Raw genomic sequence first — 27749 nt, 5'->3', positions numbered from 1 at the left:
CACACCAAGAAACCAAATTCTTTAAGTCTGTTTGCAACAGACACCTTTTATCAGTTGAAGATGATGATGATTTCAACAGCTCTATGTCGTCGACGTATAATAAAATTTTGAAAATTCTATTACAGAAGAGATATCGTTAATAAACAACAAGAACATAATCGGACCAAGATGAATACCTTGCGGAACACCTGAAGAAACATTAATTGTATCTGAAAGAGTATCCTCAAATATCACTCGTTGTGTTCTATTATAAATAGGTATAAGACGCTACCCATTGAAAAAATCTTGGCTGAAAGCCCAGAAGGTCAAATTTATGTATGAAAATCGACATATTTGCTTTATCGAAAGCTTTGCTAAAGTCTGTGTATATAATATCAGTACGATTATGTTCCCCAAAACCCAATGACACATGGTTTACAAATTCAAGCAAGTTTGTTAGAGTCTATTTCCCTTTACGAAATTCATGATGAGATGAAGAAATTAACGGAGAAATCGAAAAAGTTATATGGTCTGCGATGCTAGCTTCAAAAAGTTGAGGTATAACTGATAGTTTTGCAATACCTCTATAGTTTCCAATGCTGGACCCAAATCCACTTTTTTGCAAAGAGATTATAAATGACTGTTTCATATTAAAGGAAATATACCATGTTTAAGAGAGGAATTTAACATTCAAAGGCAAGTAAATATATTTGTCACTATTTTTCAGGTAACAGGGGGGTATCATGTCTGGGCCGTAATAAAAAGATGGTTTTAACTTATTTAAGTTTAGTCGGACGTCTTCTTCATATTTGAAATAATTTGAGCGTTAATTAAAGTATTCGGACACAGCACGTGCTGATAAGAAAAAGTTTTAGGATAATTATTACAATAGTTTGAGTTGAATTCTGCAAACATGGTTGTCACATAACATGATAGATTTGTATTTCATCGCGGACGGAAATTTGGAAATCCTGCGTTTGGAGTTAGCGAAATCATTAAACGATTTTGGGTTACGTATAATATTATCTTTTCCCTTGTTTAAGTAAATATTATAAACTTTATTTGTCTAAATACTGTCGACGCAATACAGAATATTTAGAATGGTCAACAATTGAACCGGTTTTTTTAAAATGTTTAAAGGCTCGTTATTAGGTCATTATGTTTTTCAATTTATATAAGTCTTTCGAAACCCACATACTTGTACTTTTACTTTTTTAACAATTACTATTTCAACATACTTTTACAATTATATAGATAAGAATTGGGCTAAAACTTTCCCTTACCCCCATGTAACTAATATCAGGATTTTCGAGCATCCGGCTGACTTTACTCCATATAATTGGTGATGGTATGTGAGGTACCTTCATGAAACCCTGAGAGCATTGGTATGTGGTGTTGTCAAAAATTGATAAAATCAGGTCAATATTACCCCAACTCCCATATAATACTTATAATGATTTTCGTTGTTCTAACAAGTTTTTGCCGAATATATCGGTCAGTGAGTATTATGTATATATAAAATTGCTTTAAAATATGTTCTCGAGTATACCCGAGTAATGTCAAAAATTATGCAATCAGCCCGTCCCCAATATACCCCATAAAACGATTTCCGTCTTTCCACCTGTATCTAAACCGTTCAGGTTGGCCAGAATGTGTGACATTTTATTGTAATTAATAGGAGAAGTTTTCTTAAATTATTCCATACTTTGGTCTAAACCTCATATCCCTAACATAATGAATTCCGATCCTCTGGCCAAATCAAATCAAGCCTTTTCGGTCGAATTAATATCACATATATCTCATTTCAAGGTGTTTTTAATATAATTTTAGCTGACGCGAACGAAAATATAGCAATAAAACTGTCTATGTTTTTGGTTTTCAATATAAATCAAGTAGATACCAAATTTCATTATAATTTATTCCCGATTTCATCCAATAATAGATGTTTAATTCGTACATTCGTACGCAAAATTTTTTAATTTAAAGTTAGTTAAAATTAGTGGTCTTTCAACTGTTCATTTACATATGATACCTGTTCATGATTGGTGGTGTACCAACATTTTTAATTTTTTTTTGATTCACCTTCTGATGGGCTGCTATTAATGTGTTCCTTAATCCTTTTCTACTTCCTTTGTGTTCAGTCTACTCATAAAATCCTATTTGAATGCATGTAGTAAGAAAAACATTTTGCAACATTCCCAAAAAATCTTTTAATAACATTAAGTAATTTAATATAAAAGTAATTGGTGCGTTCTCGTAAAGCCTATTGACATCATCAAACAAGCAATTCAACAAAAGGCTATACGGTTCTAAAAACCTTGTGTTCGGTGTTGTTAACATTTAATAACGTTTTTCTACATTAAGCTACATATACCAAATTTTTATATAAGTTCGAGGCTGTTTAACATTTTTAGGGTTTGACTATACAAGTTGGATTGTAACCAAACATTTTTTTCTCTCGCAATTAAAGAACTTTTGTATTCAAATATGTTGCAAAAAAATACACAATTAATTTTTCGATGATACCGTGAATGGATTACAATGGTATTAGGATTGGTTATATTGAAGTCAACCTAATTAATCCGAATAAAAATGTGGAAGAGGTTACATAGAGAATACGCCATTTATATATTAGGGATATGAGATTTAGATCAAAGCCTAGACCGATTTAATTTGTATTCAGTGTTGAAACATGAAATTAAGTATACATGGTTTGTTGAACATAATACATAATGTTCAATTAAGCATGTTCACTTAATTTCATAAAAATACGAGGGCAATGAGAAGTATTAATCTTTCGGAACTATTGACCCGATTTTATCCAAGTGTGACATTACAAAAACGTGCAGATTGACCGATATATAAAGTTAACCAGAAGTGGCGGAATCCTTAGATTAGGTATATATATATGACCCAATTGTATCCATTTTTTGAAACTACCATATTATTATCAGGACAAGTTTATGTCTGAGTTCTATTAATATACATTTCTCACAAAGTGACCGATATTTTCAGTTAAAAGGCAGCAAAATAAAGAGGTTCTCATATTCCATATCTGGGGGCTCGAAGGGTTACGGCCCGATTGGATAATTTTTTTACCGATATTTTCAGTAAAAAGGCAGCAAAATGAAGAGGTTCACATATTCCATATCTGGGGGCTCGAAGGGTTATGGCCCGATTTGGAAAGTTTTGTTCCGATATCTTTATTAGTGCTATATTCTTCTAGATTTAAAAAAAAAAAAATAACACTACTACTGTTATATGAGAATATTATGCACAAAATTTAATTAAAATTGGTCGAGTAGTTCTCGAGAATTTGGTTGATACATTTTAGTGATTTCTGAGTTATGCTCTTTAAACCAACTAAGTGGCGGGGCCGCTCTCATTTAAAATAAATTTTTAACCGCAAATGTCCCTTCTTATTGGGATTTCCTGTACCAAATTTTATCTCACTTATATCACGAAAGTTTTCCTTTACGGGCATCTTAGGAGGCAGTAATGATCCGATTACGCCCAACGTTCCAGCGCTAAATCAAATTTTTTTTTACCGCCGGAAAGTCGAATATCACTATATTGGTTAATATGGCTTTATGAGTTTGTTACTTTTTCAAATGTTTTCGGCTTAATTTTTCTCTAGTTATATATCTATAAAGTACTATATCAAATTATTATTTAAAAGAATATGTTATATTATATTACACAACATCCAATACAATAAATTTGCAATTGCTTGGGCTTCACAACGAGTTTGATTATCAGTGAACCGTCTTTATAAATATCCATCATGCACATCACATAGTTACGGACGCAAGGCAATACCCATATACATACATTTTAATTAAAGAAACAGGATGTCGCTTGCATACAACATTGAACAGCGTCATTGACCACTAAATTTAATGCGAGTAAACTGCAGGGATTTATATCTAGAATCATTTTTTGAACACAATTGCGCTTACCTTTGTTAATGATGTCAACAAATCGAACAATAATGGTATTCTGTTCAAGATGGCTTACGTCAGGTGTACAATGTAAAATGATGGAACAATATTTAGATGAGTGGATAGAGGCTATAATCTAGTTTGCACGTTTAAAGTTGGTAACATCTTATACTCTTGCAACTTTCAATGATCAAATCAGAGGAAATACCTTCAGGTGTTGATAAAACTTCATTATAGAGAATGTTGCAAAATAGATCAACACTCATTATTTGACGAAATCGTGAATGAATTAAATTTAATATCTTATTAAGTTATATGATAGGTCATAGACTCAGTTAGTTTTATAATTATATTTTACGATAGGTCATAGACTCAGTTAGTTTTATAATTATATTTTACGTGCCGTTAGCGAAAATTATATTAAAATCATCCTTAAATGAGATTTAATATAGTGAGTTGATGTGAAAAGCGTCATCCAGAAGATCACAATTGATGATATGAGGGATATGAATTTAAGACCAAGGTCTAGACCAACTCCAATCATGTTCAGCGGTTTGTTAGAATAATGGAAATTGTTATTGTATATAAAGTATTATATAATTTAACATATTTTCGGCATTAAAGTAAAATGTATTAAATATTATACGTTCAGTTAATTTGCTAAGATATTTTTTAAATTGGAGTAAATTAACTGAATGTTTGAAAAACGTGATGTTAGTTTAATGGGAGCTAGTGCAATTTTTTGCCCACAGAAATGCACCGTTAGGAAGAAAATAAACTCTTACTAAATTTAATTAAGATAACTCACATATTGGCCGATATATGGGATCAGCCGGTAGATAGAAAACCTTTCTATTAGGTATATGGGGGCTAAGGTAAATATTGACTCGATTCAAACCAGTTTTGACATAAAGGCCTTCTATTATCAGAAAAGAATTCTCTCCAAATTCCTATGATACTTGTATATCTCTCAGATTGATCGACATTTTCGATGAAAATTTAGGGTCCACATGTTCGGTACCTGTGGGCTTGAATAGCTTTGGTCCGATTTTAACAATTTTTGATCGCTAGGACACACTTTAAATTCACTGTTCGTACAAAGTTGTATCCTAATACATTGATTGGTTCTCTATTTGTATACTGGAAAGTGAAAGAATTAGATGGAATTCGAAATTTTGTTATTTCCGAAGTAGGCGTGAATTTTGTCTGATGTAGCCCTTACCTTCCAAGATCGGTAAAGTACGTTGAATTGTATTTAAAAAATCGTTATATGAGAAGTGCGAGGAGTTATATTAGGTCAAGTAAAAAGTTCGTTCGGTTTTTATCTAAGAGATGGCGTTATTGTCCATAGTACTAGTGTTACGTGTCACATCATGTCATACTATACGGCGCTGAAAACGTGTTTATTCGCGCTAAAAGTTTGTCTTTAAAGTTTTTGATTTAACAGTTCGTTGTGAGCGCTTGTTAAAGATGGACACCAACAAAGAGAAAATTCGCTATATTTTACAATTTTTCTTCGATCAATGCGAAAAAGCAGCCAAAGCGGCTGAAAACATTAATTTAGTTTATGGGCCCGATACTGTAAACGAACGTGTAGCACAAAAGTGATTTGCTAGGTTCCGTTCCGGTAATTTCGTCAAAGATGCACCACGCGTCGGGACACCTGTCGTCGAAAATTGCGATAAAATCATGGAAACAATGGAAACAGACCGTCACGTGAACAACATCGAGCGCAAACGGTCGTCGTCAAAGCTCGGGGAAGCGGCCCAGATGGTAGCCACGACCTGAGTACCGGCCAGGAAGATTGAAGGTGGGATGGGCAAGGAATCATCTAATGCGAGCTGCTCCACTATGGCCAAAAGCTCAATTCGGCCCTCTACTGTCAAGAACTGGACCGCTTCCAGGCAGCACTCATCCAGAAGAGGCCATCTTTGATCAATTAAGGCCGAATTGGGTTCCATCAGGACAACGCCAGGCCACACACGTCTTTGGTGACTCGCCAGAAGCTCCTGGAGCTCGGATGGGAGGTTCTAATGCACCCACCTTATAGTCCGGACCTGGCACCAAGTGATTACCATCTTCTCCTGTCCATGGCGAACGCGCTTAATGGTGAGAAGTTGGCCTCAAGAGAGGCCTGTGAAAATTGGCTCTCCGAGTTTTTTGGCAATAGGGACGCAGTCTTCTACGAGAGGGGTATAATAAAGTTCTCGTTAGCAGCAAGTTTACGAACAAAACGGCGCATATTTGACTCAAATCGGACAAATGTACACAAAGTTATCATCTTTTGAAAAATCAATAAAAAACCGAACGAACTTTTTACTTTATCTAATATATTTCGAATTCACCCATTTCCACACTATCGGTAAATGTGATAAACAGGGCCAGGTGACAAGCCCTTAAACCAAAGACCACAGTGGAGATTAGAGACCTCGATTCCCTAACGACAAAGGAAGAAGGATCAGCTGCATAATACGACTAAATGAAACTATTAAAAGATGTTTCCGTTGCTTCGGCCCAGGACACTTGGCTGGGGATTGCAAGGAACTAGACAGAAGAGGGCAAGGTATATGTATAAAATTCGGCCAACCGGGACACAGGCTTAAAGAGTGCAACAAGCTTCCAACCGGCTGCATATGCACAGAAGCCAAACATAGCCGAACGGATCACATACTAGGTTCAAGTAAATGCACGGTATTTAAAGACTTCGTTAACAAATGAAAGTTCTCCAAGCCAACAGTAGCAAAATAGTCACCCCAGGAAGAGGAATCGGGAATAAGCTGCGACTTAACCCCTAGCGATAATATCCATGACTTCTAAGACAAATTAAACAGCATAGAAGACAGCCCGAGATATTAGAGGAGACTTCATAATAGAAGGAAATTTTAACTCAAAAGCTATTAAATGGGGAATGCGAAATACTGACTCCAGAGGTAAACGCATACTTGACATGGCCACCAGGCTCGGAGTTATGGTACTCAACACGGGAGCAGCAACGACATTTAGGAGACTACACTACGAAGAAACTACACGATATATCACACTAGTGTCAGAGCTCATAGCAAGAATAGTAAAGCGCTAGTAGGTTAGGGAGGACTATACTGGCAGTGACCAACAATACATAACCTTCGAAGTAGACCCCCAAAACCCAGCCACACAAAACAAATCACACGGTACTATGAGAAACTGGAACGTATATAAACTTAATAGCGATGCACTAATCTCCAAAATTGATAAGCATGACCTCCAAAAAAACGACGTAGGGGACGTAAAGAAGACAATAATGCTAATCACCCAAGCATGTAGTAAAGGATGCCTCGGACCCGAAGTAGGAGACACAAACGCGCTGCGTACTGGTGGACAGAAAACATTGCTCAGTTAGGAAGAGCATGACTTCACTTAAGACTAGTTCACACAAGAAACAGACGCAGAGGTAACGCAATAATTGAAATGTATAATGCTCCGAAACGACCTAAACATAAACCCGTGGGGTCTACGGTACAAAGTCGTTATGAAAAAGCTAGGTGGTTAGACCCTACCCCTCCAAGTGAACGCATATACATAAAATAAGAGCCGAGGAAACAAGACCAACGGAACCACCCAACGACGCACCCCTCTTTACAATCGAAGGGCTGCAAATCGCGGCAAAGAAAGTGAAACCAAATAAAGCACCTGGTTTAGACGGTATGCCAGCAGAGGCACTAAAGATAATTGCCGAAAGCCGCTCAAACGTGCTACTCGGAATGTTTAATACCTGGCTCAAGGCCGGCGTATTCCCAGAAGAACAACAGCTCGTGTTAATTAGTAAAGGAAAAGGCGAACCAGACAGCAAATAAGCAAACCGGCCTCTTTGCATGCTTGACACAGCTGGTATGCTTCTCGCGAGAATGCTGAAACCAAGAATAGAAGAAGCAATCACGACGGCAGGCGGCTTTTCACCCAAACAATACGGCTTAGGATCTCTTAAATCAACACCGGGGGCAATTGAAAATGTCGTGAGGAGCGTTGAAGAAGCGAACAGAGGATGCAACAACTCAGTTGTTTTACTCGCCACCCTTGACGTTCGGAATGCCTTCAACAGCGCTCGATGGAAAAACATGGTTGAAGCATTGGAGGAAAATTTTAAAATACCCAGCAGAATGGTGAGGAGCTATTTGGAAGACAGCGTCTTGCTGTATAAAACTTCTTAACGACCACCACACTTAAAGGTCACGTCAGGAGCTTCGCAAGAATCAATCCTCGGCCGAGACCTCTGGAACGTCAGTTACGACGGCATATTAAGCCTCGACATGCCCGACGATACTTACATATTTGGCTATGCAGTTGACATCGATAATCACCGCGAGAGACACCGAAGATGCGCACAGGAAGCTAAACCAGGCAATGATCAAAGCACAAATGTGGCTTGATGCGAGAGGTCTCAAACTTGCCACTGAAAATATCGATCTGGTACTGCTAACAAAGAAGCATATTCCGACTATAATAGACATGAGGACAACAACAGAGACACGAAGAACACAAAAGCTTGTCAACTACCTGGGGGTAAGATTAGACTCCAAGCTTACCTACTGGGCACAAATACAACACGTTGTGGAAAAGGCGTCTATCTTAGACTTGTCAACTGAGCAGGCTGATGTCTTATATCGGATAACGGAAACTTTTGATGTCAACAACACTAAATGTCTTGTTCTACGGAGCAGGGATACGGGCAGACACATTGAGGAAAAATAATCGTCGAAGATCCGTCGAAAAAGTGTATCGCACAGCTGCTCTAAGGGTAGCATCGACATATCATACAGTCTCGGGCGAAGTTGTATATGTACAAGGCGGAAATACTCCCTTCGACTTATTACCATTTAAACGAAACAAAGACAAGATACTGTCGGTACAAAAGAGGAAATAAAGAACGACACTCTGGAACAATGCCAAGCTCGCTGGGAGCAAAGACGCCACGGCAGATGGACGGCCAGGCTAATCCGAAACATAAAAGAATGGTCCAACAGGAAACATGGTGAGGTCGATTTTTATACTACCTAGATGCTATCCGGGCACGAAAATTTTCGGAAGTATCTATATAAAATGGGAAAAGTCGAAGACCCGTCCTGTATATACCAGGACGCAGGTAATCACATGTAAGTCTTAAGACGAAAAAGATGGAACGCCAACCTGAAGTAATGCGAAAGCGGTTGTTGTGACGTTATTCTGGCTTAAACTTCATAAGAAACAAGTAAGGAACTTCTAAGATCGGATGTAATCGAACATTTTATACTCTCGCAACTTGCAAGGATCAAAACCGGGAAATTATTTCAGGTGTTGGAAAATTTTGTATTAAAGGAAGTATTGATCCGATTCAATTCATTTTTGACACAAAACATACTATTATCGAAGGTTTCATTTATTTATTTTATATATGAAATATATTTATGGTACAAGCCACGTTGCAAAGTAAACAGGAATTTTAAAAAAAGACAGAACAAATGGTTTTATCGACAAAATCAATTAATTTTATTCAAGATAGTCTCCTTCTGCTTTAATACAGCTTTTTGCACGGTTCAAAAGCATGTCGAATGAGTGTTTTAGCTCGTTGTCCGGTACGGACGCCAGTATGCCGGTGCAAGCCTTTTGAATGACGCCCACGTCTCCATAACGCTTTCCTTTCATCGGCAAATGCATTTTTCCGAAAAGGTAGAAGTCGCACGGTGCCATAGGTAGGCCAAGGTGAATACGGCGAGTGGTTGATTGTTAAAATGAGATTTTTGGTCAAATAATCGACCACAAGCGTCGATCGATCAGACGGCGCATTATCGTGCAACAAACGCCAACTTCCACCTTCGCCGGACACGTCGAATACGGCGCACCAAAAGCTTCAAAACTCTAAGGTAGAATACCGCATTAACGTTTTGGCCGGGTGGAACAAATTCTTTGTGGACAATACCCTTGGAATCATAAAAACAAATCAGCATTGTCTTAACTTTTGACTTCTCCAGGCGCGATTTTTTGGGTTTCGGCTCATCGTCACAACTTGTTTCATCAATTGAAACGTTTTGGTCAAAGTTTAACCAATTTTAAAACAAAATTTAATGTTGGCTCTTTGTTCGAAGCTAATTTTCGCACCGATGACACAAACATACTGACACTTAAAACGCAATAACTTCACTTCCAAATAGATGAAATGTCATGAAATTTTTACTGGAAGCCGATAAAGGATAGCAGATTCTAACGCACTAGTCGACATATAGATGGCGCCACTAGAGTTTACTTTTTTACTGTTTACTTTGGAACGCACCTTTTATATCCTTTAATTGACATATTTTCGGTAAAAAGTTAACTATAGGTCTGGGGTCCACATATTCAGTACCTAGGGGCTTAAACAGTTTTGGTTCGATTTAGACAATTTTTAGTGAAAAGGCGGCACAACGCATGATTCACGCAAAGCTTTATCCCGATACAAGCATTGTTGTTTAATTTGCATAGGGAAAGTGAAAAAATCAGATGGAATTTAAAATGGTGTTGTATGGTAAATAGGCGTGGTTGTAATCCGATTTCGCCCATTTTCGCACTATAACATAGAAATACGAAAAGAATGTTGTGTACCGAATTTAGTTGAAATCGGTGCAGCAGATCCCAAGATATGGATTTTCACCTATAAGTGGGCGGTGCCACGTCTAATTTTGAAGTCGGTTCCTATAAAATCATCTCATACCAAAAAATTTTAACTGAAGATGGCCCTCCCTAATGTTGTCCTGTGTACTAAATAACAGTGTTTTATCTTATTGCGGAGCTTAGTTATGGCAATTTATTTGTTTTTGATTAATGGCGTTTTGTGGGCGTGGCAGTGGGCCGATTACGCCCATCTGCAATACCAACCGTCTTACGGTACCGTACAATTTTATAAAATTATCTCAATTTTTACTCAAGTTACAGCTTGCTCAGGTGGACGGACAAACATTCAGCCGGATTTCAACTCGTCTCTTCATCCTGATCATTTATATATATATAACCCTATATCTAACTCCATTCGTTTTAGGTGATACAAACAACCGTTAGATGAACAAACCTATTATACTTTGTAGCAACATGTTGCGAGAGTACAAAAACTTAAAAAAGTCACCACATGTGGCTGTTTTATAAAAGTAAACAAAGCGAAATATAGAAATGAAGTATTTTTGCAAATTTATTAATTTTGATGTTAATATAATAATTTAATTTATTTTTAGGCTTACAAAATAAGAAAAAACAACTAAGGAGGCGCTGCAGCATTACACATTGGAATCACCAGTTGCGCCGTCGAGCGCAGAAAATTAAGACGCAAGCGTAAGTGATTAGTGTCCTGTAGATCATTAAAGTTGCCATACAAAAGTAATCGAGACAAATCCGTTTTCGGAACCAATGGATTCCTAGTGTATTAGTTGAATTTTTGTTATTGAAGCTTAATGACTTTTCAGTGCACTCACTGTCGAATAGTTTAGGGTGGTTCTAAAACCACTTCGTTAAAGTTAATCCGGGCGAGTTTAGTATTTAATTACCTCACTTCCTATAAGATCTAGAGAGTCAAAATTTCCAGATCCTGTTAATAAATTATCATAATGAACTATCTTTTAATGGCCAATGAACCAAGTGGATACTTAGTTGTATTAGCATCGCTGAGCATTTGTAAAAATCGTGTTGCAGTACCGTAAGTAACTTTGTTAAGTCGAAAAATCTGAATTTGCTCTGAGGGATTCTCTCAACACAATAAACTGACAGTTTCTATCTTCTTCATGCACAATTATTGGGCGGTACATTTTAGTAATATCTGCCGTTAAAGCGTAATTGTGTAAGCGAAAACGAAGAAGAGTTGAGTACAATTCTTTTTAGATGTTTGGGCCTACGCTCAAAAGTTAATTTAATGAAATTTGAGAAGAGGTACGACTCGACACAACAAAGACAACGGAATAAAATAATGGGTCTCACTTGGGATCTTATTATTTGTTGTGACCCAGTACTTTATACTCAGTAATGAAGTTCAGATACATTTACGAAGTTCTGAATCTTTCAATGTTGTTCTCTCCAGGGTCTGAAACAGCCGAACGGCTATTGTGCTATTTACTTCGGAAGGAGGACTTACACTGCTGACATATTTGCCAGACACAATACATCCCAAAAGGGTTTTCTGTAACGTTGGTTGATTAGGACCACTCTTACGATTAACGGCTGTTGCCAACATTACCCGATCTAGTACACTTGTTTTATGCAAGGCATGTGTAGTTGTTGTTCATTACGGAGGAGGCGCAGCAGAAAATGAGACGGAATACTGGTGCTGTAACGTATGGTGGGATCGATTGCACACGCGACATCGATCCGCTCAGCACTTGGAGACCGTATGTCCTTTACGCAAACAATTTATGCATAAGGGCACCGATTTGACTCACTTAAATTTTTGTTACACAGAAAGTTTTGAAAGCTGGCAGTCAAATAGTGGTCCTTTGATTTGCACTGCTGACACGTCGGCTGCTTTGCATTTGCAGCAACTAGAGCTAAATTCATCCTGTCGGTGTGTGATTGCGTAATGTGATTCGCGCTGGCTGCACCTATGGGTTTTGTCCTCGAACACGATGCTCTTCTTGTTGATAGGTGCTGGTATCATCTAGGTGGCTTCCCAATCCTTCCACAATGGTAGCATGTCGTAATCGCAGAGTCAGCTTTTGTCATGACTATATGTTTAATTATCGCATTTGTTATTTGCTGCTCATCGCCCAACGATAGTAATGAGTCATAAACAGCTTTCCCAAAGATTTCATCCGACATTTGAAACGCCTTTACTGTTCCCAGACTCACTTCAGATAAACAATTTTGATCATCATGAACCAAACTCTCAAAAAAATCAAGAAATTTTTAAATTCCGAATATTTTCCCATGAATTTCGACAGATTCATATGTGAGCCACGAGTTGTGAGATGTAACGAAAATGTTTTGGCGATTGGCGTTCTATTTTTGGTTTAATTATTGCTTTCGTTTCAACAATTAAGTATGTACTCTATCTCCCTTAGGGCCATGTCATCTTCATCAATATCTTCAATTTCAATACGGAATTTCATTAATCTTTCTCGTTGTGAATTTTTGATGTCGATTTCAATTCGATTGGATCTAAAGACATAATGTTTTCAAGAAGGCCTGCTTTTTTACTCAAAATGCTATTTTTCGGCACCGTCCTTTAACGGTCTAATGACTTAATGTCGATCAACTCCTTACTTGAGAAGTTGGCGATAGTGGAATATTAAGAAATGATTGCCGAAAAGATATATGTTAAAAAATTTTAATAAAGGGATAGCCAAAAACCGAAATTGTGCACTAGATTATGTTATATTTTAAATTTCTTATTTATCTATTTTTTTGACAGCACCACCTTCTATAATTCGCACTCGTCAACTTTTGTGAATGCGACTTGCCGTGCCCGTACGGAATCCATTTATTGTTACCCAAAAGTAACTTTACTGATATTTTTGTTGTACCGAACGCAATTGAATACGTTTTTAAAAGTATTCATACACTTTTTCTTAACGGCACCGGTATTTTTAATTATATCCGATTTACTTTCTTTGTTTTCCAGCATCTTTTGCCGCAAGCGAGAAATTAACACTGCGGTTTTTAACCGAATTGCCAAATGTTATGTTGTTGCACACGGACTTTTTGCTTTGCGCTTCTTCTTTTGTTTTTGTCAGCGCACTAATTGGTAAGTATGTATGTATGTTTGTCTTTTAGGATATACTTGTATGTTAACTAGGTAAGTATGCCGTACATTCATATATCACTTGACCGAAACGCGAAAAAAGAGGAAATGCACAGGCAATTGTACGAAGAGTCGAGTTAATGTACTATTAATTTTTCGAAGAGTAAATATACACGCATTAAGTCATTGCTCTTCCGCCATAATAAATGATCAAGCTCAAACGTGACTCGCAATTTTTAAATATGCAAACACATACATATGTCGATTTGGGATGCGCGACTTAATTAAAAAAGTTAAATGCCGGTACCGATAAGAATATAATGTAACCGAAAATAGAAATAAACGTGCGTTCGCGATTGCGACTTTAGCACAATAGAACTCTTTATTTTACTTATGTATTTCCTGATTTAGCCTAAACCTTTACTTAAATGCTTAAACTAATGGTACATGTAACATTCTTGTAATACATTGTAACAGATAATGTGTAATAAATATAAATAGGGTAAGTATCTTACATAGAATAAAACGTTTACAATTTATTTTAATATTATTAAAATAAATATTAGTCGATAGATGCGGTCCAAAGTCTACCGGAAGTTCGAACATATTTTATAACTAAATGGGGGCGGAAGAAAGCATTTTTTGGTACAAGTGCATCACAAAAAACAGTTCGGTAAAATATCTGCGAGATTATGTATTTTATTCTGATAACTTCATTGATGCTTAATTCGAATGCTATAAAATGAAATAATCTGATGGAATTTAAATGGGAATCTTTGGATAAGCTCATACTCGTACACCAAATTTCGTTGAAATTGGTCAGTTATGTAGTTCGTGAGATAAAGGATTTCACCAAAAGGTGGGAGATGTCACACCCTTTGTTCAATTTTTATACCCGAACCTATAAAGTTCTTCCATAACATCTCGGTTATGATTTATTGATTCAGTGAGTTATCACACTTATCGTAGTTTCCGAAATAAAGATTTTGTGGGGAGTGGGCGTGATTATTATCTATAATAGTATATTGTATGTAAAGAAATGGGAAAAGAGACTTCGTGTCAGCAAGTTTGGTTGATTTAGCTTCAGCGGTTTGGAAGATATGTACATTCAACCATTTGAGGGAGACCAATAATATGCTGAATCCAATGTCAATATCAGAACCGTCCGTTTTAGTTGCATTTTAGCTGTCAGAAATCATTTTTCTGACAGCCGCCATAATTAAAATATGCAATAAGATTTTGAGAATCAAAGATTGGATAGAAATTGGTTAAAAATTTTACGTATATTTTGTATTGTCATGGACAGCAACGGTTCCATCATCGATATCTAACCGTGCTAATTTTTAATCTAAACTAGCTGTACCCTGCGCCCATTGATACGCCACCAAATAAAATAAATTTGAAGGAAAGACATTACACAAATATTCAGTCATTTTATTGATTTTGTTCACCTGTTTCAGAAATCTTCTTTGGGTCATGCATAACAACTTTACTTTAGATCATCACATGATCAAATGGATATACAGACAAACATAAATTTTTATACATATATATAGAAAATTTATAATCTATTGCAGTGGCGCAATCTGTCGAAAATGAAACTACAGTAGTGATGCATCCTACAATAATGACAAGTGTAAAGATTAGAGCTATTTGTCAAAAATAACTATGAAGATTGTTGTTACTAATAAGATTATTATTCTGTCACAATAGCCTACACAGAGTATAATAACAACAAAAGATTTCAACAAAAGATTTGAGCATTTCTGAGCCTCTCAGGAAAATAATTGAGCAGATGCTCATAGGCAGGTCAATTATTTCAATGCTAGGAGCTTCAACGATGTGCAAATCTGTCCGAAGGGGTACACCTCAAGGAGGCGTATTATCTCCACTTTTCTGGATCTGAACAATGAAAAAACTGTTGATGGATCTGGAAAAGAAGGGTTACATGTTGAGGCCAACGCTGACGATGTGGCAGTTTCGGTTAGAGACAAATTCTCAAATACCATCGCTAGACTTTTGCAGGCAATATTAAACGATATAAACCGATGGACCGTACCATGCGGACTGAACCTGAATGCTAGCAAGACAGAGTTAGTATTTTTCCCTAAGAAACACAGTATTCCAGAAATCGCACCGTCATTACTAAATGGTTAAATGGTACCAGGCTATCGATAGGAGATAAGGCAAGTGGCACTTGGGACTTATTTTGGACAGGAAGCTTTCTTGAAAACTAAACTTGGAAGCTAGGGTAAAGAAACCAGCTACAGTACTTAACACCTGTAAAATAATGGTGGGGTCCAGATTAACGCCCCGGGTAGCTCACTGGCTTTACACAGCAATTGTAAAAGCGATTATGACTTACGGTATATTGGTAAGGTGGCCAATAACGGAAAAGAAATACTCGGTAAGACGTATAAAAAACATACAAAGAGCAGCCAGTATTTGCTTCTGTGGAGCTCTCACAACAACGCCAAGGTAGGCGTTAAATGGAATTTTACACTTACTGCCAACAGACTTTGCAAGCAAATGGGAGCGAAGTCAGCCTTAAGACTGAGAGAATACTCCCTACTAGCCGCCAGTAACAAGGGGCATTCTATGATACTTAGGAAGGTCCGGTTTCTTCCGATAACCACGGATTTTCGTAAGCCTACAGAGCTCAATCTGAATCCGGTCCACAATATTACCTTCCATTCCAGAGATGAGTGGGAAGGTGCCAAGTGGAAAAGGAGGCAAAAATAAGTATCTATACGGATGCACTAGCCAGAACAGGCCCAACCCTACAACTATATTCCGATAATGAGGGTATATACATATATGCTTCTAGTTACTTGTAGATATTTATTCGACAAACATCTCATAAACATAGCTGAATCTCAGTGGAATCATTTCCTAACTTGCTCAACAAGCAGGAAAACGTGGCATGAATGGAAAATGCGCCGCACATGCCGACTTTTAAAATTCAAATTAACTGATATAAGAACTCTAGTAGGCGTACTAACAAGCCACTAACTAATGAGCAGACATGCCAGTAGACTTTGAACGCCATATAACGACTATTGTATAAGCTATCAGGAGGTAGAAGAGGTGGAGACCATTCAACATCTTCTTTGTGATTGTAAGGATCTCTATAGGAAAAGAACAGCAGCCATCGGTCGAGGGTTTCTTGACGACGTCTCTGATGTTGCACAGATAAAGCTTGTTGTACTCATTAGGTTCATCAGAAGTACGGGGTGGTTCAGAGATGAAGCAGTAGAGTGAGAGGACTTGGTTCCGGTAGTGTCACTAAAGGCCTAGGTGCGTCGAAAGACAACCACTCTATCTACGTACCTATAACTAAGTCACATACAAAACTTAGGTTTGTCAACCAAACTGAAAACAACGTCAAAAGCCAGAAATTTTACAACAAATACGTGCCGAAAGGGTTGCATATATTAATCGATACGAAAAATAGGCAGTGGGAGTAGCATTTTTCAATTAGGTAAAATCCCATAACTCAGCACCTACTGTAACTCCGTATCTTACAGGCTGAATTGGATACACCCACCCCTACTTCACATACAAGTATAACATAATTTCTAACTCCATGGGATTATTTGACTTTATAATACAGTACACTCCGCATATAAAAAAATTTCGAAAATGTCACTTAATTGTTTCTTTTATCTGGTTTTTCTAATAAGCGGGGTCATTATATAAGAAACTTTTCTTATAAGAGTTTACCTTATATAAGAAACATATTTCTTATAAGCATACACTGAATCTGATAACATTTTGGCTTATGATAAGTAGAAAACAATTCGATGGTTTATGTTAAACAAAACAAATACAGTTTTATTATTACACTTGAACTTTTGCATAAAATAAAAAAATAAATAAAAATTAACAAAATATTAAATTTTTTTCAAAATCAACGCATTCAAAGGGTAATTTATTTTTAAGCCAAGTAATTGGAAGCTTCAAATTGATTGGGAAGTTACAAATAGTTAATTTTTTTTGAACAAGTGATTTGTCTCGTTCATTAAAGAGAATTTGCTCAATGTTTATTATGTTATCATTGTCATTGCTTCAGTATAAACAAGGCATGCAGCGCTTCTTCTCTGCTAGGCTGCATGGCACTATCTGCAGAGTTTTCTTCAATTTCATCTTCCTGTATTTCATTTATTATATCATCGTCGTATGCAGCTCCGAAACAGTTCTCTTTTTCTAAATCAACTATGTTTTTAAAAAAAGTTTCGTAGTCTACAGTCTCGCAAACATCATCTGAAGCAAAGCCATCGGTTTCACAGTATACTTGTACATCACTTGAATTAATATCATCTAATGAGTCTGCCACATGGATTCCATCGTGAATTCCCGCCTTTTTTAAAAAAAAAATTTTGAATTGTTTGTGGAGTGACAAGCCACCATGTGCGTTTGATGATATACAAAGCCCTCAAAATAGAGATGCTTTTTAAAAATTTAGCCATTATTCCGCCCTCTGCAGCTAAAATTTGTTCGCGGACTAGGCACTTTCTGTAATGTGATTTGAAGGACTGGATAATTCCTGTAACATATAAAAAAAGAAAAAAATTATTTGGTATGAACTAAAATTGGCAAATATAACATACCTTGGTCCAAAGGTTGAATTAAACTTGTAGTACAAGGTGGCATAAATACAATTTCAATGCTTTTTGGTTCAAAATCTAATTTGTGGCATGAAGCATTATCAATTAAGAGTAATATCTTTTTACTGGTCATCCACGCTTTTTTATTAAATTTGTACGGGATAGGAATGATCTTTCCCCTAAAACATCTTGGGTTCTTATATTTGCCGATTGCATACACATATTTGTTTGTACCAATACAGTTGGTTATAAAAAGCAATGTGATTCTCTCTTTTGGCGTCTTAAACCCGCTGGATGCTTGGCTTCCCGCAACGTAGGACCCAGTAGGCAGAGCTTTATAAAAAAGACCCGTCTCGTCAGCGTTATAAATATCTTCTAACGCATACTTTTGTAATAAAAATGGGAGCACATTTTGCTTAAATTGTTCAGCCGATTGACTATCCGCGTAAGCAGCTTCACCATGATGTTTTCTAAAATGTATATTTTCGTTTTTCTTCCACCTTTGGAGCCAGCCCGGACAAGGTTTAAAATCAGGTATACCCAATTTTATAGCAAACTGCTGTGCTTTTTCAAAAATCACTGGACCAATTACTTGGGCGTTGGTCTCCATCATTTGGTTGAACCACATCGACATTGATTTATTAAGCGTTTCATATTTTGAATTTCTGGCTCTTTTTTGTTCCAAGTTTCTACAAATGTAACTTTTCTGGTTAATTTCCTCTGACTTCTTCAAACTTTTTGAAAGAGTGCTGCTTGCGATATTAAACTTTTTTGTTATTTCGCTCCGGCTTTTGCCACTTTTCATTTCTTCCCATATTTTAATTTTTGTTTTTAGGGACAAAGTATTTCTTTTTAATTTTTCCATTTTTCTTATTGAATTTAAAAATATTTAGAAAATTATGCAAAACAGCTGTTTTCCAAATGTCACAATATCAGCGTTGCCACGTATAGGTTTCATTGCTTTCAAGGAAAAGTATTGTCAGCATAACATTTTACAATTTTTTCTATTAAGAAGTTTTTTTATAGGAGTAGAGAAGTTTTCGTGATGAAAAAATTTGTCTTTTATCCGGTTTTTTTCTTATAAGCGGTCCTCTTTTAATGGTTCACGGTGTTTTTAATTTGTTTTTTATAAACGATATTTTCTTATAAGCGGGTTTCTTATATGCGAAGTGCACTGTATAATGCACCAATACATTTCACAAATGTTCCATCTGTAAATGGTTGAAATCTTACCCTACCTTTTCATGCCCCCAGATACATGATATTGTAGCCCCAATCCCCATTGCTGATCTTTCACGGAAAAATCGATCTGAAATATCTTAATGAAATTTGGAGCGTATCTTTTCATTATGCTTTATATAAAATTGGTTTACTACTTCTGCTAGACTCCATATACATAATATACTAGTGAAAATTTAAATTTTAGCTTAGCCCTGAGCAGACCTGTTGATCACCTTATTGCAACTCTACAAGACCCGGGTCTTATACAACCAAGTGTTAGATTTTCGTCAAGGGCTTTCAGCTATTATCTTCTAAAGCGTGTATTATACTTAAGTTTTTTTGTGTCATGGTGATTAACAAAACCAAACTTAATCGCTCTTCTGGTCAAATTTATTGAGAATACACACTCACCAACGGTTCTAAAAGGGTCCCAATCTACAACAGGGAGCATTGCAAATTTTACTGTTATTATAATATAATAAATGTATGTATTAAAAGGTTTCTTCTTAGCTTAGCTCGGGATTATTGAGATTATTTTAAAGTTTTTTGATTATTCATATCTATGAAGCTTAGATGGTCGGTCTTCTAAATGTTTAATGCGATTTAAATTTTTCTATATTTAATTGAAAATATTTCAGATAATTCTTTATAGACCAGTGCAGAAGACTTTGAAAAGGCAGAAAACCCTGGTAAAAAGTAAAAGAAGTTTATAGTAGGTTGAAACCCATTAGAAAAAAAATTACAAAAATTAAAGGAAAACTAATTTTCGGGCAATCTGAGGTCGCGAAGAGAAAGGGAAGGAGCGTGAGTGAATTTTTAAGTGTTAAGTGAAAAATTCAAATATCCACATTTTTGGTTTTATTTTTATCTTGTACAAAAAAGATTTTCTTAAAGAAATTACGTCTTTTTTTGCGTCAAACACTCACCTAAAGCCAACTAATTTTCAATAAAAAATTCTCATATAAAAATTATAAACATTACTGCGGTAAATTTGCTCAGAAAATGCAAAAAAAAAACCACTGCACGTGCGACGCGCTTGGTGCTCGTTCGGATTCAATTCTTGCACGAGTTGTTTTTTTTTTAAGCCCGCAAATCAAAATTCTTCCGCAAAATATGCCATAAAATAGATGGGCACTGTTACAATTGTAGCGCGCGTTGGCTGATGGACTCTTTCGGGACTTCTTCGATACTTTGCTCCACAGCAGCAATAGCGTCTTTGGTGCGCACTGTACGGCGTCTCTAAAGGTGCGCATAATCCATTGGTGTAATCGTCTAAACGATCCATGGTTGCGCGAATTACCGACTGTGCTGGGCGCTTATGTCGGGCGAATATTGGACGATGCACGCGATGTGTCGCGCGAATATAACATTATATTGGTAACAAATTTGCACGATCTGCAAATATTGTTCCAGAGTAAGTCTGTTCATTATAAAATGGTAAACCTAACTGAGTATAAATCCGCTAACAGCTGTCAAAATGAACAGCTCCGAAAAACACCCGTAATGTCATATTCATATCATAACTACGATTATAATATAATACATATGTTTTTTTTTTTCATTTGATATCAATAAGCTAAAATTTATAAATCATATATCTAACAAAAATGTAAAATGACTAGGATATTACTTTAAACAATTGGCATAATTTCTGAATGAAAGTTTAAGTTTAGCAGTACAAATGTATCGTAAACGTAGGTATCTAAATTTGAACATTTGGTCGAATGATACTAATGAAGCAAATTTACTTCGGTACAAAATTAGTCTTAAAAAATACCAGATAAAATTTAAAACTTTCATTATCAAAGCGTAATTCTAATTTTTTGTATATGTTTCATTTACACTTACCTCATCTGCAACACTATTTGCTTTTATTTGTAATTCTTCCAATTCGGTCTTGGGCACTTGAGGAGCAAGCCCTTCGTTTGAGGGGTCAACAGACGGCATTCTACAAGTAAACAAATAAGCACAATTGTTAATAAGCGCAAATCAAAAGATGAAATATAGACAAGGCAGGGCTAATTTCTATTGAAACCGATTTTTTATACTCCTTCGTGTTGCAAGGCTCAAAAGCGGGGAAATACGGCATTAAGGCAACCGGACGTTTGATATTCTAATATAAGATATATGGGGCTAGGAATAGTTTTAACTCGATTTTATAAATTTTTGGCATCAATAATATTACCAGTTAAATATAGATGATATATTTGGCGTTAAGCCTACTAGAATAATGAAAAATATTATATGGTGGCTGGAGTATTTATTGGGGAAGTGCTAGCCCGATTTTAAATAAGTTTTGGGACCAGACAAAATACAATCAGTAGAATGTTTTCTCTGAACTGATTAAGATATTTCACATATTGACCGATATTTCCGGTAAAGAGTCAGCCAGAAGAACTGAAGCCCAAAAATTCGGTATCGGAGGGCTTGATAAGTTATGGTCCGATTTCAACCATTTTCGGCACCTAATTACATTATATCTGAGAAAATATCTTCCTTTACGAGGTTTGTTGAAAAAGTTTTGGCGAATTTTGAAATTTCGCGGGCTACGGGTATTCGATTTTCGATTGGTTTGTTACGTTGTTGGTACTTATGTTGACAAGGTCGGCCATTTTGAATGTTTAGTTATTTTTAGACAGTTGTTTTGCTTGGTTGCGTTTTGGTCCGTCTTCGATTTTTCCTAACCCAAAAAATGGACCAAAGAACTGGTATAAAATTTTGGTGGAAAAATCAAATTCAGTGGCATTAAGTTGATCAAGTAAAAAAGTTGATAGTGGCATATCGTGAAGCTACCTTGGACAAAAACAACGTTTATCGGTGGTACAAAATGTCTTCAGCGGCTCGATTAGACGTGAATTATGAAGAGCGTGCCGGACGCGCGAGCACGCCAACAACAGACGAAAACATTAATGAAGTGAAGAAAATAGTATTGGCCAATCGTCGAATCACCATTAGAGAAATTGCTTAGGAACTAAACATATCGATTGGCTCGTGCCATTCCATAAATTCTTTAGACCAACGTTTAAAAAAACTGAGGACAGCTTTTGCTTTCAAGACTATGGTATCAATATGAAGACAAAAATTAAGCTTAGTTTCCATATTAACTCCCAAATCAACATAGTTAAAAACTTGCTCCAGAATGTGGTGTTTTATTACATAAGAAGAGGGGTGCACAGATCTACGGGATAAGCACATCGTCTTACATTTATTCAGATTCAATGGCAAATAATTTTTATCACACCATGCAACCATATTGTTTAAGTCTGTTTGCAACAGACACCTTTCCTCAGTTGAATTGTATGATTTAAAAAGCTTTACGTCGTCAGCGTATAACAAAATTTTTGAGAATTCAATTACTGAAGAGATATCGTTAATAAACAACAACAACAGAATCGGGCCAAGATGACTACCTTGCGGGACACCTGAAGAAACATTAATTGTATCTGAAGGTGTATCCTCAAATACAAAATACACTCGTTGTGTTCTATTATAAAGATAGGAAGCTACCCATTGAAAAAATCTTGGCTGAAAGCTCAGTAGATCAAGTTTATGTATGAAAATCGAGAGGTTTACTTTATCGAAAGCTTTGCTAAAGTCTGTGTATATAACATCGGTATGCTTATATTCCCTAAAACCCAATGACACATGGTTTACAAATTCAAGCAGATTTGTTAGAGTCGATTTCCCTTTACGAAATCCATGCTGAGATAAGGAAATTATCGGAGAAATCGAAAAGGTTATATGGTCAGTGATGATAGCTTCAAAAAGTTTAGGTATAACTGATAGTTTTGCGATACCTCTATAGAATTCAATTACTGAAGAGATATCGTTAATAAACAACAACAACAGAATCGGGCCAAGATGACTACCTTGCGGGACACCTGAAGAAACATTAATTGTATCTGAAGGTGTATCCTCAAATACAAAATACACTCGTTGTGTTCTATTATAAAGATAGGAAGCTACCCATTGAAAAAATCTTGGCTGAAAGCTCAGCAGATCAAGTTTATGTATGAAAATCGAGAGGTTTACTTTATCGAAAGCTTTGCTAAAGTCTGTGTATATAACATCGGTATGCTTATATTCCCTAAAACCCAATGACACATGGTTTACAAATTCAAGCAGATTTGTTAGAGTCGATTTCCCTTTACGAAATCCATGCTGAGATAAGGAAATTATCGGAGAAATCGAAAAGGTTATATGGTCAGTGATGATAGCTTCAAAAAGTTTAGGTATAACTGATAGTTTTGCGATACCTCTATAGTTTTCAATGTTGGATCTCAATACACTTTTATGCAAAGGAATTATAAATAACTGTTTCCATATTGAAGGAAATATACCGTGTTTAAGAGAGGAATTAAATATCCTTGTCAAAGGCAAGTAAATATATTTGGCACTATTTTTTAGGAAGCATGAGGGTATCATGTCTGGGCCGTAACTAAAAGATGGTTTTAACTTATTTAAATTAAGTAGGACGTCTTCTTCAGCAATAATTGGAGCATTAATTAAAGTATTCGAACACAGCACGTGCTGATAAGAAAAAGTTTTGGAATAATTATTACAGTGGTTTGACTTGAAAAATTCTGCAAACATATTGAATATAATAACATTGTCAGTTGAAATGATAGATTTGTATTTCATCGCGGACGGATTACTTACAACATTCTTTTTTACTTTATTTAAGTAATTATTATAACATTTTTTGTTTAGGTCAAAATATTGTCGTATAGTCGACAAGTGAACCGGTTTTTTTAATATGTTTAAAGGCTCGAGTTTTTCTGTTTTTCAATTTATGTAACTCTTTCGAAAACTACATACTTGTACTTGTACTTTTATTAACAATTACTATCGGAACATACTTTTCAAATAATTTCGTAATAATGTTATTAAAATGAGAGACACTCAATTCAATATCACCATTATAATTAGGCCATGATATTGTAGAAAGTTCTGTATTTAACATTTTAAAATTTGCTTTTGCAAAGTTGAACCGAGTACCGAAGCACGAAGCTCATGATTTCAACAGATATTTCCAAAGCAGGATGATACGAGTCCTCTGGTAGAACAAGAGGATTACTCTGAATAACGGAACACTTTGAAGAAGTATCAACGTATACTAAATCTAAGCATTTACCAAATTTATTCGGAATCAAATTAATTTGGTTCAGACCCAACTCGGACATTTGTTCGAAAAACTGATGAAAACATGACCGATTGCAAATCGGTACGATGTAGTCATCGAAAGCTTTCCACGAAGCACACGGTAAATTGAAATCTCCTAATACGATTATTGAATCTGCATTATTTGCCATCGAAGTAGCACTATTTATTAAAGAAGCATGCTGCATGTATACATATAAGTCAGAATGGGGTGGTATATAAGACAGGGTTAAATAAATAAAGCAACTATTAACATAGACTCTAATACATTTGAATTGAAATGAGTCGGTTCCTGGAACAAGAACATCTTCAGATGGGATAGAGGAATGCACGGCAAATAGAAAACCTCGACCGATTCTGTTCAGTCGATCATATCTAAATACTTGAAATTCGCTGTTTAAAATCTCATTATCAAAATCTGAGGTTTTAACCATGTGTCTGTAAATCCAATTATATGAAAATTAAAATTGGAACTGTTTAAATACAAGTCGGTTAATTTTGTATTAAGACCTCTAACATTTTGCTTATCGAATTTTTACCAATCAGTTTTTTATATCGGTGGTTGCTTTTGGTAATTTAACAATGTTTTCCTTAGTTCGACTTCTAAGTTTAGGCTTTAATTCGCGTACAAAAGCCCTAGGTGGCCAGAATGAACTATCTAAGATATTTTTTAATGTTTCAAGAGATACGTCTATCTATATATATATTTAGGGTTGGTTACTTTGAGGGAACAAAATAGATATTCATGAATAAATAAACACTTTCTTAAGAAATACAAAATTCGAAATAGTTTTTGAACAAACCTAGATTTGCAAAGATATCGTATATAGTGACCGATAAATACGGTACACGGCCAAAAGAAAATAATAATATCTCTATATTAAAGTTTTAATAAATACTAAACGGATTTTATCCAGTTTTGGACTCGGCCTCAAAAATACCTAAAAATATACTCTCTGAATTGTATTACTATATTTCACAGGCTAACCGCTATTTTCGATATAAACTATTCCGATATTCATTGGTGTTTGATTTATATATTGGGTTGGCAACTAAGTAATTGCGACAATTTTTTCATGGAACTAAATAACTTTATTCTGTAATGTATTGCCCATTTTGATCAATGACCTTTTGCCATCTTTCAGGCAGCATCATAATCCCACGTTCATAAAACTTCGGTTTTTATTAGCAAAAAACTGAATCATCTAATGGAATTTATATTGTGTTATATGAGAAGTAGAATAAAGATATCTCGGTATTGGTATGAGCCACAGTAGGTAGCAATTGTCCATTTTGTACCTTTCCTTACAATCTTTGCTGTAAAATTTAATGCTTCTGTAGTTTTTATTTAGCGGATTAATCACTTTTAATGTTTAACAGTATAGCCTTTGTATAAGGGGTGGGCGCTGTTATTATCCAATGTCATTTACTTTCAAATTGTAAGGATATTGGGATTAAAAATTAAATTTTTTAATCCAAGATGTTTGGGATTAAAAATTGATAATGTTTTTTTTTGATTGGAATGAACGCGAAGAAATTTTAATTCTGAAACAGTTTCTTTTTTAATTCTTAATTATTTGCTTGTAATCAAAATGTTTCTTTTTTATTTTCCAATCCAGCAGTTGGGATTAAAAATAAATTTTTAATTCGGTTTTTGGGATAAACAATTTTTTTTGTAATCCGGTATGCGAAATTAAATTTGTTTTTTATATTTTAATCCCGTATTTAGGATTACAAGATCAAAAAAAACTTTTAATTCAAATGTTAAATAAACTATTTTTTAATGCATTATTTACAACCCTGTACTCTATGCATCGTCTTAAGAGAGTATATAAGTAAAGAGCTAAACCAAACATTACGTATGCTTGCTATTTTATTGTAATAAATTATTATAATTAAACACGCGTAAAATAAATTGCATACATTAAGACTAGAAAGTTACCGGAAGTTGTTTTTTTATTTCGCGGTTTGGTTCATCATGAATTCGTTCCAACGGGACAGACGGTCAATAAAGAGTAGTAGGTATTTGTATTCACCGGATTTGCCCCTATGCGACTTTTTAAGTTTTCAGAACCCAAGTAACCACTCCGTGGAACCCGATTTCATTCGATTGAGGCCGTAAAAGAAACTTCGCAGAGGGAACTGAAGGCGCTCCCGGATCCGGACTTACAAGGCATGTTTCGATGATTGGAAAGAGAGGTGGCATATGTGTATCGCTTCAGAAGGAGCATATTTTTAAGGCGACCAAATAAATATTGATGAGGATTAAAAACTTTTCGTTTTATTTACATATTCCGGAAACTTTCTGGTCCAAATGTAGGGTTAGGTTCAGACGCAAATGAATATAAGATACTCTCGCAATTTCTGCAAAATTTTATTATGAACAAGTAAGGAAGTAGGGCTAAGTTCAAGTCTAACCGAACATATTATATTCTTGCAATTTGCAAGGCTAACAGCCGGCGAAATACCTCAGGTGTTGGCAACACTTTATATTAAAAAATATTGCGAAAGAATTTAACGTTCATTAGTTGACAAAATCGTGAATAAATAACAATCAAACTTTATATCTTACGTTGTTTTGCCATACATCTATGCATATACATTATTGTTGTAGATAATTAATATTTTCTACTACTGTTGTAGCAATTCAAAATAAATAAAGATTAATCTTGGTTTGCTTCGTCTTCGATTTTTCCTAAACCAAAAAATGGACCAAAGAATTGGTATAAAATTTTGTGTGAAAAACCAAATTCAGTGGCATTAAGTTGATAAAGTAAAAAAGTTGACAGTGGCATAGCCTGAAGCTACCTTGGACAAAAACAACGTTTATCGGTGGTACAAAATGTCTTCAGAGGCTCGAGGAGATGTGAACGATGAAGAGCGTGCCGGACGCGCGAGCACGTCAACAACAGACGAAAACATTAATGAAGTGAAGAAAATAGTATTGGCCAATCGTCGAATCACCATTAGAGAAATTGCTTAGGAACTAAACATATCGATTGGCTCGTGCCATTCGATTTTAACCAATGATTTGAGTATGAGTCAGATGGCCGTGAAGTTGCTCAATTGGCTTTTGCACCATGATAACGCCCCTGCTCATGCATTGTTGTTTGAGCGCAAATATTAGCCAAAAAC

The 27749-nt window shown here is 35.7% G+C and overlaps 1 protein-coding gene across 2 annotated transcripts in view; it reads right to left on the bottom strand.

Moving 5' to 3' along the window:
* Snap25 (Synaptosomal-associated protein 25kDa) overlaps positions 1-27749 on the bottom strand; it is a 458275-nt gene that overhangs the window by 336817 nt on the left and 93709 nt on the right. For both annotated transcript variants that reach the window (XM_070112956.1, XM_070112955.1), the window contains exon 2: positions 21303-21402. In XM_070112956.1, the coding sequence (XP_069969057.1) occupies positions 21303-21401 (99 nt within the window). In that variant the 5' untranslated portion in view covers position 21402. The remainder of the gene's footprint in view (positions 1-21302; positions 21403-27749) is intronic.

Source organism: Bactrocera oleae, chromosome 2 (genome assembly GCF_042242935.1).
Source record: "Bactrocera oleae isolate idBacOlea1 chromosome 2, idBacOlea1, whole genome shotgun sequence".
Classification (NCBI taxonomy): domain Eukaryota; kingdom Metazoa; phylum Arthropoda; class Insecta; order Diptera; family Tephritidae; genus Bactrocera; species Bactrocera oleae.
The sequence above is the reverse complement of the archived record's forward strand: the minus strand, read 5'-3'. Positions and strand labels throughout refer to the sequence as shown.